Here is a 17,697-nt window from a genome sequence, read left to right on the forward strand (position 1 = left end):
GATGGGTATTCCAAAACACATGGGCATGGCAATAAAGGAGTTGCTCAAGAATAAGCACATTAAGGTCCTGGAGTAGCCTAGCCAGTCTGCAGACCTTAATCCCATAGAAAATATGTGGAGGGAGCTGAAGATTCAAGTTACCAAACACCAGGCTCAAAACCGTAAAGCAGAACTTCAGTAGTTTTTTTTCATCTTTCCATCTATTAAATCTTCTACCCTTGTTGTTCTAACTTTGGGTAGCAAATTTTATTTTTTTCTGCCAGCAAACATCTTATACAGCCCACTTCCTGTTTCTTGTCTGGTAAAAAGCCTAGGCTTATGACATCATGCAAAGCTCTCTCTTTCTCACTCTTGTGAGCGTTTGCCAAAAGGGGGAGGGGGTGAGCCATAAAAGGTCCAATGAAAGCTGCATGGCTGGAGGAGGTGAACAGGAAGTGAACAGGCAGCAGCTTTAGCTGCCCACAGTTAAAATTATTACAGTCAGACTTGGTAGAGGGAAATTTCTGCAGCATTTTTGTTAAGTACAAAATCACAGTATATATAAAATAATATGCAAAGTGGTTGGTGGAAAACTTCAGAATGGCAAAGATGTTTTTATTACAGATCATGTGAGCAGACTGCAGCTCCTCTTTAATGACTTGGAGAGGGACAAAATCCCTAATGCAAACCTGGTGGTAACCAACTACAAGAAAGGTTTGACCTCTGTGATGGCCAACAAGGGTTTTGCCACCAAGTACTAAGTCATGTTTTGCGAAGGGGTAAAATACTTATTTCACTCATTAAAATGTAAATCAATAACTTTTTTTGAAATGCATTTTTCTGGATATTTTTGTTATTATTTTGTCTCTCACTGGTAAAATAAACCTACCATTAAAATTATAGACTGATCATTGCTTTGTTAGTGGGCAAATGTACAAAATCAGCAGGGAATAAAATATAATTTTTTTTCCCCCGCACTGTACATACTTAAAGAAAAGTGATTTTCTGTTGTTGTCATGACTCCTATATAATCCATATTAAGTGGACACTTGCTGTCATATAGAATTGCGTCTCGAAGTCAAGTTTTCAGCCTATCAAATGGGGACAGTGGGACAAAGGGCTATTGGAATTTGAAGTCTCTAAAATACCTGTATTTTGATCACTGGGCAGGAATACCAGTTCTGAATTTATCAGTTCAAGTGCTGCAGTATTCAATTTAAAATCAAAGCAATTTCAATTATTTGGAGAAAAGGTAAAACTGGATTCCCTACAATAACAACTAGGCAGGAGTACAATCTTGCCTGCAGTACTAACACAACAGATCGAACCAGACTTCGTTATTGACAGCAGTTCTATATCATCTTGCTCTGGATTTATGTGAAACCAACTGCAAGCATTCATCAGAATGGGACATATCTCAGTGACTAAGCTTAGATCACTTCATAGACAGAGATAGATTAATATCTTGTACAGAGTGAACTTCCATTTTTTCCAAGAAAGAATTATTTTAAAACCAAACACAAAAGCACAGCAAACGCACAGCATTTTTTATTTTATTTTTTATTTTTTATATAAAGAAAAGCATACTGTATAAACTAATGCAAAGGAAGCAAACAATAGCATTGACTTTACCAGCATGACGTCTATTCAGCAGAAATGTCAGACCAGAATAATTATGAACTAAGAACCAAGCTAGTTGCTCTCAAAAGATCCACCCCACGCATTGCACTCCATAGCATAACAATATTTTGTGCAATTCCTTTACAGCACCAGCATGAATAATGTAGCCAAGCAGATTTTCTTATATCTCCTACTCAAGACTAAAAAAAAAAGGTGCGCATATTAAGGTGCACCCCTGTAGTGGACACAAAACATAAAAAGACATGTTGCGTGCCAAATTAGTATTCTGGGAAAATCTCAAAATTAGGAACTTGTAACAATGATGGGAAAGAAGTTCGGCAAAACAGTAGCATGAAAATACGTATATATTATAAAATGATTTTGTTAGGAGATACTTTAACCACTTCCATACCGTGCAAATTCCAGAACTCCTCTCCTACATGTAAAAAATCATCATATTTTTGCTATAAAGTTACTCAGAACCCCCAAACAGTATATATATATTTTTATACACCCTAGGGAAATAAAATGGCAGGCATTGCAACTTTTTATGTCACACGGTATTTGCACAGTAATTTTTCAAATGCGATTCTTTTGGGGGAAAAAAGCGTTTTCATGATTTTTTTACAGGTTACAGAGGAAGTCTAGTGCTAGAATTATTGGTCTCGCTCTAACATTTGTAGCGATACCTCACATGTGTGGTTTGAATGTTGTTTACATGTGCGGGGGCAACCTAAGTATGCGTTCGCTTCTGCATGCGAGCTTGCGGGGACGGGGGCGCTTGCACTTTATCTTTAAAAAAAAAAAATATGACATGATCACTTTTACTCCTATTACAAGGAATGTAAACATCCCTTGTAATCGGTATAGTGCGTATATACAAGACCCCGCATCTCTCCTCCTCCATTATGAAAGCATCAAATAAAATATGAACAATCTGATGCTTTCCAGCCAAGTCCCAGGCTTTGTTAACTTGCAGCGGCCTGGACATTACGTCATATTTTCGCGCCTGGGCTTCTGAGAGTCAGAGTTTTCCGGGGACCATCTCTCCTTCGGTTTTCTCTATGGCTTCCTTCCAGCGCCAGCAGATTCCTTCTCCGGGCTCTACACCGCACAGGAGAGCCCCGGAGGGTGGTAAGAACGATCAATCAGCTGAACAGCTGCTATTATGATTGTTCCTATGGTATAGGGAATCACCGGCTGAAAAAAACAATATCTGGATGATGCCTGCAGCTGCAGACACCATTCAGATATCACCACTGAAAGCTGAGGACGTCATATGATGTTTGGTAGTATGAAAGTGGTTAAACTAAGGCTGTTCTATCATGTGGTGTGGCCATCGTTGTAGAAAAATTATGTTCTGCTTGTAAAAAAAAAAATTTAAATAAAAAAGCATTGCGTTATTTTTTTTTCTAAAAGGATTTTTGATTAGCACTCAGACTTAAATTGTTACCAAAGTACCTAATGATGAACCACAATGGAGCAGGTTTCTATTTTGTCTAGCAGTATATACACAGTTGTGTTCGTAAAAGTTTACATACCCTGGCAGAATTTATGGTTTCTTGGCCATTATTCCAGAGAATATGAATGACAACGCAAAAACATTTCTTTCACTCACGGTTAGTGTTTGGCTGAAACCATTTATTATCAATCGAGTTTACTCTTTTTAAATCATTACAGCAACAGAAACTACCCAAAATCACCCCGGTCAAAAGTTTAAATACCCTGGTGATTTTAGCCTGATAACATGCACACATGTTTACACAAAGGGGTTTGATTTGATTAAAGGTAACAATCCTCACCTGTGATCGGTTTGCTTGTAATTAGTGTGTGTATATAAAAGGTCAATGCATTTCTGGACTCCTGACACACCCTTACATCTTTTATCCAGTGCTGCACTGACGTTTCTGGATTCTGAGTCATGGGGAAAGCAAAATAATCATCAAAGGTTCTGTGGGAAAAGGTAGCTGAACTGTATAAAACAGGAAAGGGATATAAAAATATATCCAAGGAATTGAGAATGCTAATCAGCAGTGTTCAAATTCTAGTCAAGAAGAGGAAAAATGAGGGGTTCTGTTGAAACCAAACCACCGTCAGGTAGACCAACTAAAATTTAAGCCACAACTGCCAGGAAAATTGCTCGGGATGCAAAGAAAAACCCTCAAATAATTTCAGGTGAAATACAGGACTCTCTGAAAGCTTGTGGTGTGGCTGTTTCAAGATGCACAATAAGAAGGCACTTGAAGAAAGACGGGCTGTATGGTCGATTCGCCAGAAGAAAGCTATTACTACGCAAATGCCACAAAGTATCCTTCTGACAATACACCAAACAGCACAGAAACAAGCCTCAAACCTGGCACAAAGTCATTGAAAACAAAATTTACCTTTTTGGTCACAGCCAATAAACGCTACATTTAGAGAGGAGTCAACAAGGCCTATGATGAAAGGTACACCATTCCTACTGTGAAACACGGAGGTGGATCCCTGATGTTTTGAGGATGTGTGCAAGATACAAAGGCACAGGAAATTTGGTCAAAATTGATGGCAAGATGAATGCAGTATGTTATCAAAAAATGCTGGAGGAACATTTGCATTCATCAGCGCATGGGACGTAATTGGACATTCAAACATGACATTGATCCAAAACACAAGGCCAAGTCAACCTGTCATTGGCTACAGCAGAATAAAGTAAAAGTTCTGGAGTGGCCATTTCAATCTCCTGACCTCAATATCATTGAGCCACTCTGGGGAGATCTCAAACATGCAGTTCATGCAATACAGCCCAAGAATTTACAGGAACTGGAGGCTTTTTCCAAGAGGCATGGGCAGTTTTACCATCTAAGAAGATAAAGAGCCTCATCCACCAATACCACAAAAGACTTCAATCTGTATGTTAAAGGGGGCAATACACAGTATTAAGAATTGGGGTATGTAAACCTTTGATCAGGGTCATTTGGGTAGTCTCTGTTGCGATTATGATTTAAAAAAAAAAAAAAAAAAAAAAAAAAAAGAGTAAACACAATTGATAATAAATGGCTTCAGCCAAACACTAACCATGAGTGAAAAAAAAAAGTTTTCGTATTATCATTCATATTCTCTTAAAAATTATCAAAAAATTATAAATTCCGCCAGGGTATGTAAACTAATATATATATATATATATATTATATATACACACCGTATTTTCCAGCGTATAAGAAGACCTTTTACACTTTAAAAAACTGGCCAAAAATCGGGGGTCGTCTTATACGCCGGATCAGCCCCTCGGATGCCTGCTGAGGGTTCGGTAATACTGTATGTAGCTTCGGCTACATACAGTATATACCGCTGGCCAATCCCGGTGAGCGATGTATTCAAATGAATACAGAGCCTGCTCGGATTGGAGTAACAACCTCTGCCAATCCGAGCAGGCTACTCTGTAGCCTGCTCGGATTGGCTTTGAGAGTCAGAGAGGCACAGGCTGATGATGATACAGCCTCTGCCAATCCAAGCAGGCTTTGTATTCATTAATAGAATACATCGCTCGCCATGATTGGTTCCAGCAAAAGCAGGAAGGAGGATATGGCGCCAGCTCCTGCTCCAGCAAGAAGGACGAAATATCAAGCGTTGGAAGCCTCGGAAAGGGGTCGTCTTATACGGCAAGTACAAGAAAAAAAATGCTTAAACAACTGTAAGATTAGGGGGTCGTCTTATATGCCCGGTCGTCTTATACACCGGCATATACGGTATATAAATGTAATTCAATCTGCAGCACCTATATTTATTAAGAGTTTTAAAAAACAATTTGGATTGGTTAGGATCCTTCAGCAGGTATGAGGATGGCCAAGAAAAATCTGATTCCAATTTAGTTTTTCTATATATTGGAATTTGGGTGATCTCCATTGCCTGCTTTACACCCGAAGGATCAACTTACATGCTGGGTATGAGCTGTCCTGATATATATTATATATATATATATATATATATATATATATATATATCTCCACAGTGATTATTGGAATCCAGTATCAATCACAGGTCCGTTGAATAGATGTTAAAAAATACAGAGATAAAAGGGACAGGAGCAGATTTCATGGTTATCTCCACTCAAAGTTCTAAATGGATTTCGGTGGAGTAGAAAAACTTGTCTAAAGCAAACTTCATAAGGAAGCCTTATGGATAGCTGCATTTCATGAGAGAATGCTATAAAATGGTTATTTACACAGTGGATTTAACCATTTATTTTTAATTTGGGTGGATACATCCTTTAAGAACTGGTGCACTGAAAAAGATGGAGTTTTACTAATAAAACAATATTTTGCTTTCTAAACCCCAAGAATTTTATTTTTAATTCAATTAAAATGAGATTTTTCCTTAGCAACAGCTTCCCTAGAAAGCTACCCATGATCCTAACTGAACACACACACACATGCAAAAGTCAAACTGCAAACCTCCAAACAGCATCTCAAGCGACAGACTTACATCCTGCATTTGGGCGTTGAATAGAGTACATGACGACAACTGAAATGATTGAATCATAACCTGGGCAACACCCTGCAGATCAGAATACAATACAGCCACAATATGAGAGGCAGACTAAAAGCAACACATGACAATTAGCCCTTTGAGAGCTAAGCATGAGCAAGTACAATTTTGGAATCTGTCATATGTGCATTGGAAGGGCTAAAAGAACAGCAGTGGAAATAACCAATTCGTTTTTGGTTCCTTTGCACCAACGCCAGTGCTTACCCGTTGAACCTTCTGCCCTACTTCCAGAGTCAGAGGAAGGAATTGGATGCTGGAAGGAAATTATCCCATTTTATTAGCTCCTACCATTATAAAGTATACTGAGAGCAATAGAGGGTTTTCTCAAAATTCTCAGCACACTGCAAAAGGTGGAAAATAAAATTATGCTTGTCCCCACCCCTGAAGGGATTGAGAAGAAGTGACCAACTTCCACCATGGCAGCAAGAGCGGTTATATCCACTGTACAGCCTCATCGAATATCTCAGGGATCTTGAAGCACACATACCAGTGATCCAATCATTGGAGCCTGATAAATTTATACTTTTTTCCACATTTTGATAATGGCACCAAAATACCCATCACTACATTTACCATTATTACCAAAATGATCAGAGCCAGTTTCATCCAGCAATACCAAAAACATGCCAAAACAACACTTTAGTAATTCAAAAAAGTATTTACATTTGTGACACACCCAATAACACAAAGCTTACTGTATGTTACCCCTGTGCTTTAGTAAACAATACCTGTTATCTGGTAAAAGATCCAGAGCTTTGTTTTCACCAACCATGATAAGGCAAACCTATGACTTTAATGAAAATACCCAACCATACCATTCCACTTGCAGGTGTTATTTTTTTATTTATTTTTTTATTTACTAATCTATTATGGCACATGATGTTTAGTGATTAAGAATTAGTTGGACATGACAGTGTTAGTGGACAGACGTGTTTATTGGCCACTACAGAATCAGGAAAACGTTAGATGGTTTCTCTGGATTTAGAAGCACAAAGCATATGCTGTTACCTGAGCGTGCTGCGATTGTGCAAGTTCCTCTTTCTTGCGTTTCAAAAGGTCTTTTCGCAGCTCTTTAGGTGCTTTCTCCACTTCAGTAATTACCTGGTATGAGCATGCAGAAGGTAGGGAAATATGACCATTTTTCTAGAGCAAGCGCATGAGGCAGAGTAAAGCCACACCACCATGTGACAGATGCCTGCAGAGTGGGTTACATGTCAAGTGAAAGAAGGGTGCATGATGTTAAGCCAATGACCAACTGTGAATTTGTTATATGTACCTGCATGCATGTTCATTTTGCCTAATGTTTAAAAAAACAAGCTTCCTTTGCTCTTTTGACTGTTGCCTGAGATATAACTGTTTAGGTATTGATACAGTAGATGGATATGTCAGGTGAGGAGCACTGGCCTGACAAACTCTATATTGCACTACATCTATGGATTTGATGGGATCATTTCCTGTATGTCTTGTGTAAAAGAATAAAAATAAAAAAAACACAGGCTTCCTTTGTTTATGCAAGTGATCGGGCCATCTTAAAATAATTTCTCACTTGTGGATAGATGCTGGCGAACTGGATCATCCTCTAGGTTCATGCAATTAAGAGTAAGGGACTCTGGCTAAAGGATCTTCCCACTAATAGTTTCCAGCTGCAGTTGCCATCGCTGGGAGAGAGGGAACTATTCCTGATATCCTATTCATGCATTTGACATTATGAAGAATGCTCCTTCCTGCTGAGTGAGATGCCCTATGAGACAATAGGAGTCAAGCACCATGGTGGGAGTGGGGGATGGAAGCTATGAACTCCAGCTATGTACCAAGCTTCAGCTCCAAATTAGCTTACAACTAAAATAACAGCTTTGTGTGGATTGGTTCTCTAGCTAGTTGTTGATCATAATGACACAGTAAGGCTATTTATATCTAAAATATGTTGAAAGAGAGTGTGCAGATATAAAGTACCTCTGTGCTATTCATCAAAAAACACACTAATAAAAACCAGTACAAAAATAATGGTGTTGTCTATGGTTAAAAATATAATGATATTGTTTATGATTTTCCTACCTGGCTTTAAAATTCAATCAAAACATTATATCGATATAATCATAGCCAATTCAGTGCTGCAAAAATACCAGTGCAATTTCAACTGGAATTCTGGCATTTAAAAAAAATTAGGTAGAGCTAAGAAGAGTCTACATTCTAGTAAATTTTATCAAAAAGGAAGTTATCTTGGAGATGGCATAAACCTCAGAAATTTTTTTTTTTAATAATCAATTTAAAAATTATATATTTTATGTTTTTTGGATAACCTGAAAACTGTTGGTTTGAGGGTCCAGAATAGTGGTAATGTAGGGTCAGGTTATGTATGTGAGATTTGTGATGTGAAGAAACCCATATACCAAGAAAGAACTCAGAGCAAAGCTGCAGAACTTTGAGGAGAAATAAGATTTCCGTATCATACAATAAAAGAAAATTCTATTAACCGAGAGTGTTAAAAATAGGACTATAGCTGTGTGCACAAAGTTTAACACTAGAGGTGCAATCTGCACAAAAATGAACTACGTATAAAATTTGGGCATACTGAAACCTTTCACCTTTCTGTTGTAGGCCATTCAGCCTTTACAGACTTATATTCTAACTGCGTTGTCTGAACCATCATCTGTCTTCCACCCATCCAAGAGAAACGTATTCACTGACATTTAAAAGGAGGGGGACTTAAATTCGTGTCTTGCTAATGGATTAATGCGCAACAAGGTGCAGCAAGAAAGCCTGTCAGATTAAAGACTTAAAGTTTTAAATTTTGTTTATTTTTAAGATGGACATAGACCTTAAAAGGTGACCATGTTCCCAGCTAAGAAAGGTAAAAATAAATACATTTTAAAAAGCTGTATGCAAAAGAAGTTTATTAGTATGTACATATGCAGCTGCCCATATGGCCATTCTCCTCTGTATTAACTAATATAGAAAGACAAAAGTCCGGCAACACTATGCAATACTAAATAATCTGTATTAATATTCCAACAAGACAAAAAGGGAATCCCTTACATAGCAAGGTTGACGGGTTTCAGCTCTTTACTGGTCCTTAGTTGTAACCAGTACGACGAAGGCCCAGTAAAGGGCTGAAATGCATCAACCTTGCTGTGTAATTGATTGCCCTTTTGTCTTGTTGGAACATTAATACAAATTCTACATTTTATTCGGTATTGCATCGTGTTGCTGGACTTTCATCCATCTATATTATTGGGTGGTATGCGCAGCAGTAGTCCTGGCATAGGCAATTCTCTTTATCCTATCATATGCATCTCTTATCAAAGTTGTAGCATCATATCCAATTTAGTGTCCTGTTGTGTTTGCAGTTTCTTCAGCGGCCCCCTACATCACCATTGTGACTTGTAATGATGCTGGGGGGTCTGCAAGATGAACCAGAAAGTGCAGAGGGTGGCCAGGCTTCGAATACTTCACAAAGGTGTTGGATGCAGAATATTTTTCAGGAGTACTTCTTGAATACAAAAGGAGAATGGCGGAGTGGGCAAGTGTGCAGGTAAGTACTGTATTAAAGGACTTCTGTTCCATACAGTCTTCTTTAAATTTTTGCTACAAGATGGCAGAGTCATTATTAATGACAATCTGTGAGGATAGCAGTTTTAAAGCTGCCATTGAGAACTTGTTATTAAAAGTGTAGGTTCCAAGGATGTTATCCTGACCTGATTGATCTCTCCATTGAGTCACTGATCTGGAATAAAGCAAGCAGACAGTAAAGTCAGAAAATTCTTGCATCCTGTTCTGCATGCTGGTTCCAGGATCACTTAAAAGGGAGGCTAAGAAAATAATAAAAGCCCTGAAGCTTTTAAAACAAGTCAGCCGTGGAAACGCCTATACTTCCATTTCTTGAATAATCAGCACCTGTAAAATCATCCCAAAAGCAAATTGCTAGAGCCATCACAGGAAGGATTGAACATAGTATACATACAGATGGTTTCATTAAAACATGGCTATAAGCAAGGAGAATGTACTACTGGTAGTAACCAATCAGAAATCAGGTTACATTAGATCAGTAGATGATGACATCTGCTTGCTACTACGGTAGAAGCTTCCCTTTGCACATTTTGCTTTGCTCTTAGCGCCACTAAACTATAGATATATGCCTGATAGAATAAATAATAGTGAAGGAAAAAAACGTGGCCAACATGTACCTATAAATTACTTTTCAATGTACATTATGATCTGTTAAACTTGTGCACCAGAGGGCTTAGGAATGATCATTATAAAGAGACCCCCAACCATGGAACATAACACCACCTGCGTGTGTGAAACATTAGTGTTTCAGGCCCAACCACCAAGGGAAAAAGGATTCAAAATGTAGCTCACAAAGTAGAGAGGGAGAAGAAATTGTCACATTATTACACAATATAAACAACTAATAGGAAGGTACTTCAATGACAGCATACAATAATGATTCGGGTTAATGAACAATCTCATACATTTAAAACATGACATATTATGTATGCAAAAAACAACAGTATATTAAAAAGGTAACATTTTTCAAGGACTGTTGAAATAAAATAGCTAACCGCTCACATATTTTATTTAAAAATCTTATTTAAACATTTACTTCCAGCTGTTATTATTACAATAAGACCCCTTTCACACTGAGCCACGGACAGCGTTAGCACTTTTAACCACCGCTAGCGGCCGAAGAAAGGGTTAAATGTGCCTGTGTAGCGCCACTGTCGAAATCCTTTTGCAGACGCTTTGGCAGCAGTGCCCATTCGTTTCAATGAGCAGTTGCGCCATCCCAAAAATGCTGCTTGCAAGACTTTTTTTTTTAACGTCCTGCCAGTGCAGTGCCCCAGTATGAAAGCACTCGGGCTTTCACATTGGGGTGGTAAGGGAGGTGCTTTACAAGCGCTATTTTTGCCTTTTAGTGAATGAAAAACGCCTCAGTGTGAAAGGGGTAGAAATCGCTCAGCCTTCTTTACATCTGTTATATTGCCTACCCAGCGCATAGATTTTCTAGACTTTCTCATTAGAAGAATGCGATAAGAAGGCACCTGCATTTTCACGCAATTATAAGCAGTACTAAGTGCTATATAAAAGGGTTGGATACGTAAACTGTTTTACATGTTAAAAGATTTGTAGATTTATTTATTTAGCAGCCAGGCTGCAGATTTACACCACACTTTGTCACACTTCTGGGCACGGAAAATCACCTTATAAAATAGTCTAACTTGATGGTTTACAGTGGTACTTCTCCAGCCCACTGAAGTCAGCATCATCTCCTGTGTCCAATGAACGTGGGGTTAATACTAGGCAACTGGAAAGCTAGGGCAGGCAATAGTGGAGTTTTCATATGTACCAAGGGTGTCTAAATTACTGGACTGGCTAAACAGAAAAACAATTCTTTATACACAAAAGTAAACCCTCTAGGAGTGGGACTATATCAGCACTAAACAAAGGTCAAAAGGTAAACAAAAACATACTTTAATGGTACAAAAGGATTAAAAACCTTAAAGAGCATACAACAGGATCATACAAATGTACATACGAGAATACAAAATTGTATGTATTTCAATGCTTTTTGGATGCCCTGTATGCAGGCTGCCTCTAAGCTAAAGCTCCCTAAAATGCCAGTTTGGTGAATTCCATCTAGAACTTAAAGGACCCCCAGCAATTGACATCTATGAATATTTGGCCCTATCTTCTGGCCGCTATTCTAATAAATCCTGTGCTCCTAGTCCCCAGCAACCTCCAGGAGATCTTTTGCAGTGTGGTGCCCAGAGTTGGGTGGTAGGGCCTGGCAGTGGGCGTCCAGTGTGATGCGAGCATCAGCGCATTTTCCGGTTCTTTTCCTGTTGGTTTTAAAATATAGTGGCATACATATGCAATGTAACCTCTGTGACTTGACAAATTACCTGTATCCTCGAAAGGCATTAGTGGTCATCATTTTTGCTACATGCAATTATGTATCATCATATGTCCATGTGTATGCTCTAAGGTTTTTAATCCTTTTGTACCAAAATTGTTGACCTACCTTTGTTTAGTGTCGATATAGTCCCACTCCTAAAGGGTTTCCTTTTGTGTATCTATATTGAGAATGATGGCACTCTACCCATTATAGCCAGATCTCATTTCTAACAATTCTTTTTAAAGCTAAAACAATTTTTCTTTAGTTACACTTCAGAAACTGAGTAACTGTGAGGACAAATTTTTTTTTATTATTTAATCAATCAATCAAACTAAAATTTACATTTCAGTTAGGGTATAGTCTAATGGGCTTAGTGCCCACCTTCTTGGGGGAGCCACAACAGATAAGCAGACCTGGGCATCCAAATGCCAAAATGAAAAGGTTTAGTAATTTAATTCTTCAGAATCTGGCAAACCCTGAAATCATTTTTGGGTTGACTGACTTACAAACGAAACCCTTTTAAACATTATATGTACATAATATTCTTATATAACATTTCTTTTAATATAAAATATTTTCTTACTCATGCTGATCTCCGCTCTGCAGGCAAACGACAGGTCCGTGTCCGCTCCACTGTGCAGACTGGACACTGTCACAGCCTTGCTGTTCTCTATGACAGGCGACTCGTTTCCATCCGACTGTCATCAGATCCAATAGATTGACCCCCCCATCCATCTGTTTTTGGAGGACAGGATTGGATCAGATGCCGGCTTATGGCATCGAGCCGCTCCATAAAGAACAATGGCTGGTCCGATCAGGGCCGCCTGAAAAACTGACAGGCGCACCTGATCGGACCGCCTATGTGAAATCAGCTTTACAAGCTTAATTAACATTTTGCAACAATGTAGAGTGACCAAAATAAACCAAGGATTAGCCATTATCATGCTTCTCTACTCAGAATACTAAAAACATATTTGATTACTGGTTAGGGATCTCAGCACTAGTTGTGCCTCACTGTAAAATCAGCTAGGTTTGGTGACACATACTAATGTTGGCAGCTATCTTATGAAGCCATAACATGAACAAATTTCTCCAGTCACCAGAAGAGAAATTTCTACACTAGACATGAGTCATATGTACAGAGCAGTTTAATGGATTCAAATTTACTGGAGATAACTAAAAAGGTTGAAGGAACAACTGAAATATTTTGCCCATTATGCCAGAACAGCCTTACCTCTTTCTTTTTATTTTTCAGTACACTCTGGAATTTAGAAAACTCTCTTTCCTGTTCTCCTTTAATTCGTTTTGCCTCATCTCTTAGACGAGTAGTGTGTTCTTGCTCAAGCCGTTCTATAGTCTGTTTCTGCTGTTTCTCCAGGTTCTCTATGTCCTGATCATACTGACGCTTCTTTCCCTGGAAAAACAACAATTGCTTGAATCACATTGGCTGCACAACTAAACATTGTTAATAAATCTATGCTACCTCAGAAGGGCTCATTTACAGCAGAGAGTGGGTAGAGAGTGGGCAACCCCCCAACCCCTCTCCTGCCTACATTTTACATTCAATTTATAGGTCATTGTGTACATGGTTTTCCCTGCATAACATTGCAAAAAAAACAAAAAATTAAGTGATTAGCGAAGAAGCCAATCATAGGACTGGCAGGTCATCTTACTGTACTGTCCTCCTCCAGATGCTTAATAACTGAGCCTCAGAATGTGTGTTAAGAGCCCCACAGTTATTTGTCCATCACAATTAACATGACTGTAACTGGCTTTTGTTTGCCATTGCAGTATATACAATAGTTTTATATGAAATTATGATAGTTTCCCCATTAAGTTTAACTCCTTCCCGACCAGGAAGAGGTTAAACTTTACTGCAGCAGGTTGGCTCCCCTGGGCGTATCAAGGTAACTGTACGTTGGGTTGCCTTTTGACCACTAGGGGGGCATGTCCCCGGCGGTTGCGATCACTGCTGGGCACACGCAATCGTGCCACACAGAGACAGATGGAGATCTGTCAATGTAAACAAGACAGATCTCCGTGCTGTCAGGGGTGAGGAGTGCGATCTGTTGTTCATGCCAAGTATGAACAACGATCGCTCCCCTCACCCAGTCAGTGCCCCCCCCCCCAGTTGGAATCACTCCTAGGGAACACAGTTAACCCCTTGATCTCCCCCTAGTGTTAACCCTTTCCCTGCCAGTGACACTTACACAGTTATCAGTGCATTTTTATAGTACTGATCGCTGTATAAATGGCAATGATCCCAACAATATGTCAAAAGTGTCCGATCTGTATGCCATAACGTCGCAGTCCCGATAAATAAATAATAATAATGCCATAAATCTTTCCCCTATTTTGTATATGCTATAACTTTTGCGCAAACCAATATACGTTTATTGCGATTTTTATTACCAAAAACATCCAGAATACATATCAGCCTAAACTGAGGAAAAAAATTAGTTTTTTTTTAAAATAAATTGGGGATATTTATTTTAGCAAAAAGTACAAAATTGTCTTTTTCCAAATTTTCGTGCTTTTTTGTTTATAGCTCAAAAAATAAAAACCGCAGAGATGATCAAATACCACCAAAAGAAAGCTCTTTGTGGGGGGAAAAAAAAAGGACATCAATTTTGTTTGGATATAACGTCACACGACCGCGCAATTGTCAGTTACAGCAACGCAGTGCCGTATCACAATAAAATGGCCTGTCATTAACCACTTGCAGACCGGACCATTTTGCTGGTCAAAGACCAGACCACTTTTTGCGATTCGGCACTGCGTCGCTTTAACTGACAATTGCGCGGCCGTGCGACGTGGCTCCCAAACAAAATTGACGTCCTTTTTTTCCCCACAAATAGAGCTTTCTTTTGGTGGTATTTGATTACCCCTGCGGTTTTTATTTTTTGTGCTATAAACAAAAATAGAGCGACAATTTTGAAAAAAAAACGCATTATTTTTTACTTTTTGTTATAATAAATATCCCCCAAAAATATATAAAAAAAAAATTTTTCCCTCAGTTTAGGCCGATACGTATTCTTCTACATATTTTTGGTAAAAAAAAAAAAAAAAAATCGCAATAAGCGATTATTGATTGGTTTGCGCAAAAGTTATAGCGTTTACAAAATAGGGATAGTTTTATTGCATTTTTATTAATAATTTTTTATTATTTTTTTTTTTAACTAGTAATGGTGGCGATCTGCGATTTTTATTGTGACTGCGACATTGTGGGGGACCCATCGGACATTTTTGACACATTTTTGGGACCATTGTCATTTATACACTAATCACTGCTATATAAATGCAGTGATTCCTGTGTAAATGACACTGGCAGTGAAGGGGTTAACCAGTGGGTGGCAGTGTAGGGGTTAAGTGTTCCTAGGGGTGTGTTACTAACTGTGGGGGGGTTGGGCTTTCATTTAGTGAACACTGATCTCTGCTCCAATCACATGGAGCAGAGATCAGCGTCATTAGTTGCTAGGCAGAATGGAGAAATGCTGTTTACACGGCATTTCCTCCATTCGGCCGCTCCGTGAGACGATCGCGGGGAAGCCCGCGGCAATCGAGTCCACGGGTCCCGCGACCGGACTCACGGGTGTCACGACCAGCGCGGGAGCGCGCCGCCGGCGGCGCGCTCCCGACGGCAGGGCGGCATTGAATATTGGACGTACCTGTACGCCAATATGCCTGCCCGTGCCATTCTGTTGACGTACATCGTCGTGCGCGGGTCGGGAAGTGGTTAAGCAGCCAAATCTCCTGTGGTTAAATCAGTGGAAATAACAGTTCTGTATAATATTTGTTTTTTGTTTTTCCTCTCTCATCTTGTGTTTGCTACAAATCAGGATATAGTAATATTGTTTTAGACCCAGCAACAACAAAGAAATGGTAAGATATACTATAGTTATTTACAAGCTAAATTCGCTCTCATCTGATGGGATAATAGCAAATGTTTAAAGATCACAAACTGAATTTTTCTTTTTTATTCAGCCTATTGTTTCCAATGACTGACGGATGATGCAAGAATCAAAGTAAATGTTGAATCATTTAAAGCTACTCTTCAGGCTCCTGACCTGCCCACTTCAAAGTTTTTCCCAGAGATGGGTGGTAACAGAATGGAAACACATATACTAGCATATCTAAATGATACATGTACACACACTGCCGTAACCAAATCTGTCCTTAATGCAGATCTCCACACCCAAAAACCCCCACCTCCATTTTTTTTTTCAAACCCCTTGTTGCAGGTACTGAACATTCCAGGTACCCACTTTCCAAGCAGATCCAGAAAAGTCCTGCAGAATCCTCCCAGAATTCAGATCCAACTTGATCTTGCCCGTCGCCTCTTCCGGGTTTACCAGCTGGGCCTCACAATGATGCAAAGCAAGGCCCGCCCCCTCCTCTATCAATGAAGGAATATGCACCCTGGGATATGTGACGTGCATATCCCAGGGGGCACAGCAGGCATTAATGCATGCCATTTGCCTAGGCGAGTGACATGCATTGGGAGGGCAGGACAGAACTTTTTTCACCAAAAAAAAGATGTATTTAAAATTTGTAGAGATGAACCTAATTCTGAGGGTGAAGTTTCATTTTAATGATTAGAAAGTATTCTAAGGGTCAGTTCACACCATAGAAACGCAATTCGGACGCGTTTCTGGTACGTTTTTTGATGCTTTCCAGTGCATTTTTTCTCCTCTTTTTTTTTTTTCTTTACCTTTAAATGGGGACATGTGTATTCTGGTGCATCTTTGATGCATTTTACCACGTTCCAGTACAATTCAGTACAGAAAAAATGCAGCATGTTCTACTTTATCTGGAACTGAAACTGATTGCACTGGTGTTGGAAACCACATAACCTACCACCAATGCGTTTCTGATGCAGAAAAAAAAAATACACTGAATTGCAAGTGCTGTGAACTGGTAGTTAAAGTTTTTGTGATGAATATAGCTACAGTGGGGAAAATTATTTGATCCCCTGCAGATTTTGCAAGTTTGTCCACTTACAAAGAAATGAAGAGTCTATGATGATAGATACAGAATATCAACCAAAATTCCGGAAAAAAAAAAAAACACCACATGATACATGTTATAAATTGATTTGCAGTTCAGTGAGTAAAATAAGTTTTTAATCCCCAAGCAAAACATGACATAGTACTTGGTGGAGAAATCCTTGTTTGCAAGTACAGAGGTAAGACATTTATTGTAGTCGGTTACCAGGTTTGCACACATCCAAGGAGGAATTTTGGTTCACTCTTCTTTACAGTTCTTCTTTTAAATCCTTAAGGTTTCTTGGCTGTCGCTTGGCAACTCAAAGTTTTAGCTCCCTCCATACGTTTTCTATAGGATTAAAGTCTGGAGACTGGCTATGCCACAATGTGCTTCTTCTTGAGCCCCTCCTTTGTTGCCTTGGCAGTATGATTTGAGTCACTGTCATACTAGAAGACCCATCTTCAGTGTTCTGGCTGAGGGAAGAAGGTTCTCATCCAAGATTTTACAATACATGGCCTTGGCCCCTCAATGTGGCAAAGTCAGCCTGTACCTTTAGCAAAGCAACAGCCCCAAAGCATAAGGTTTCCACCTCTGTGGTTGACAGTAGGGATAATGTTCTTTGGGTCATAATCAGCATTTTTCTTCCTCGAAACACGAGGAAAATCTCGAGTTAATGCCAAAGAGCTTAATTT

General features: G+C 39.1%; 1 protein-coding gene across 4 annotated transcripts in view; it reads right to left on the minus strand.

Annotated features, from left to right (window-relative positions):
* Positions 1-17,697, minus strand: part of SLK (STE20 like kinase) — a 121,327-nt gene that overhangs the window by 23,195 nt on the left and 80,435 nt on the right. Inside the window, exons 12-14 of one of the 4 annotated variants that reach the window (XM_077455252.1) lie at positions 13,254-13,433; positions 7,132-7,224; positions 6,061-6,132 (exon numbers count right to left, since the gene is read on the minus strand). In XM_077455252.1, the coding sequence (XP_077311378.1) occupies positions 6,061-6,132; positions 7,132-7,224; positions 13,254-13,433 (345 nt within the window). The remainder of the gene's footprint in view (positions 1-6,060; positions 6,133-7,131; positions 7,225-13,253; positions 13,434-17,697) is intronic. The other 3 variants (XM_077455254.1, XM_077455253.1, XM_077455255.1) reach the window with 3 other exon arrangements.

The sequence above is a fragment of the Lithobates pipiens genome, unplaced genomic scaffold (genome assembly GCF_037356315.1).
Source record: "Lithobates pipiens isolate NorthernLeopardFrog02 unplaced genomic scaffold, aLitPip1_a1.2 Scaffold_25, whole genome shotgun sequence".
Taxonomy (NCBI): Eukaryota; Metazoa; Chordata; class Amphibia; order Anura; family Ranidae; genus Lithobates; species Lithobates pipiens.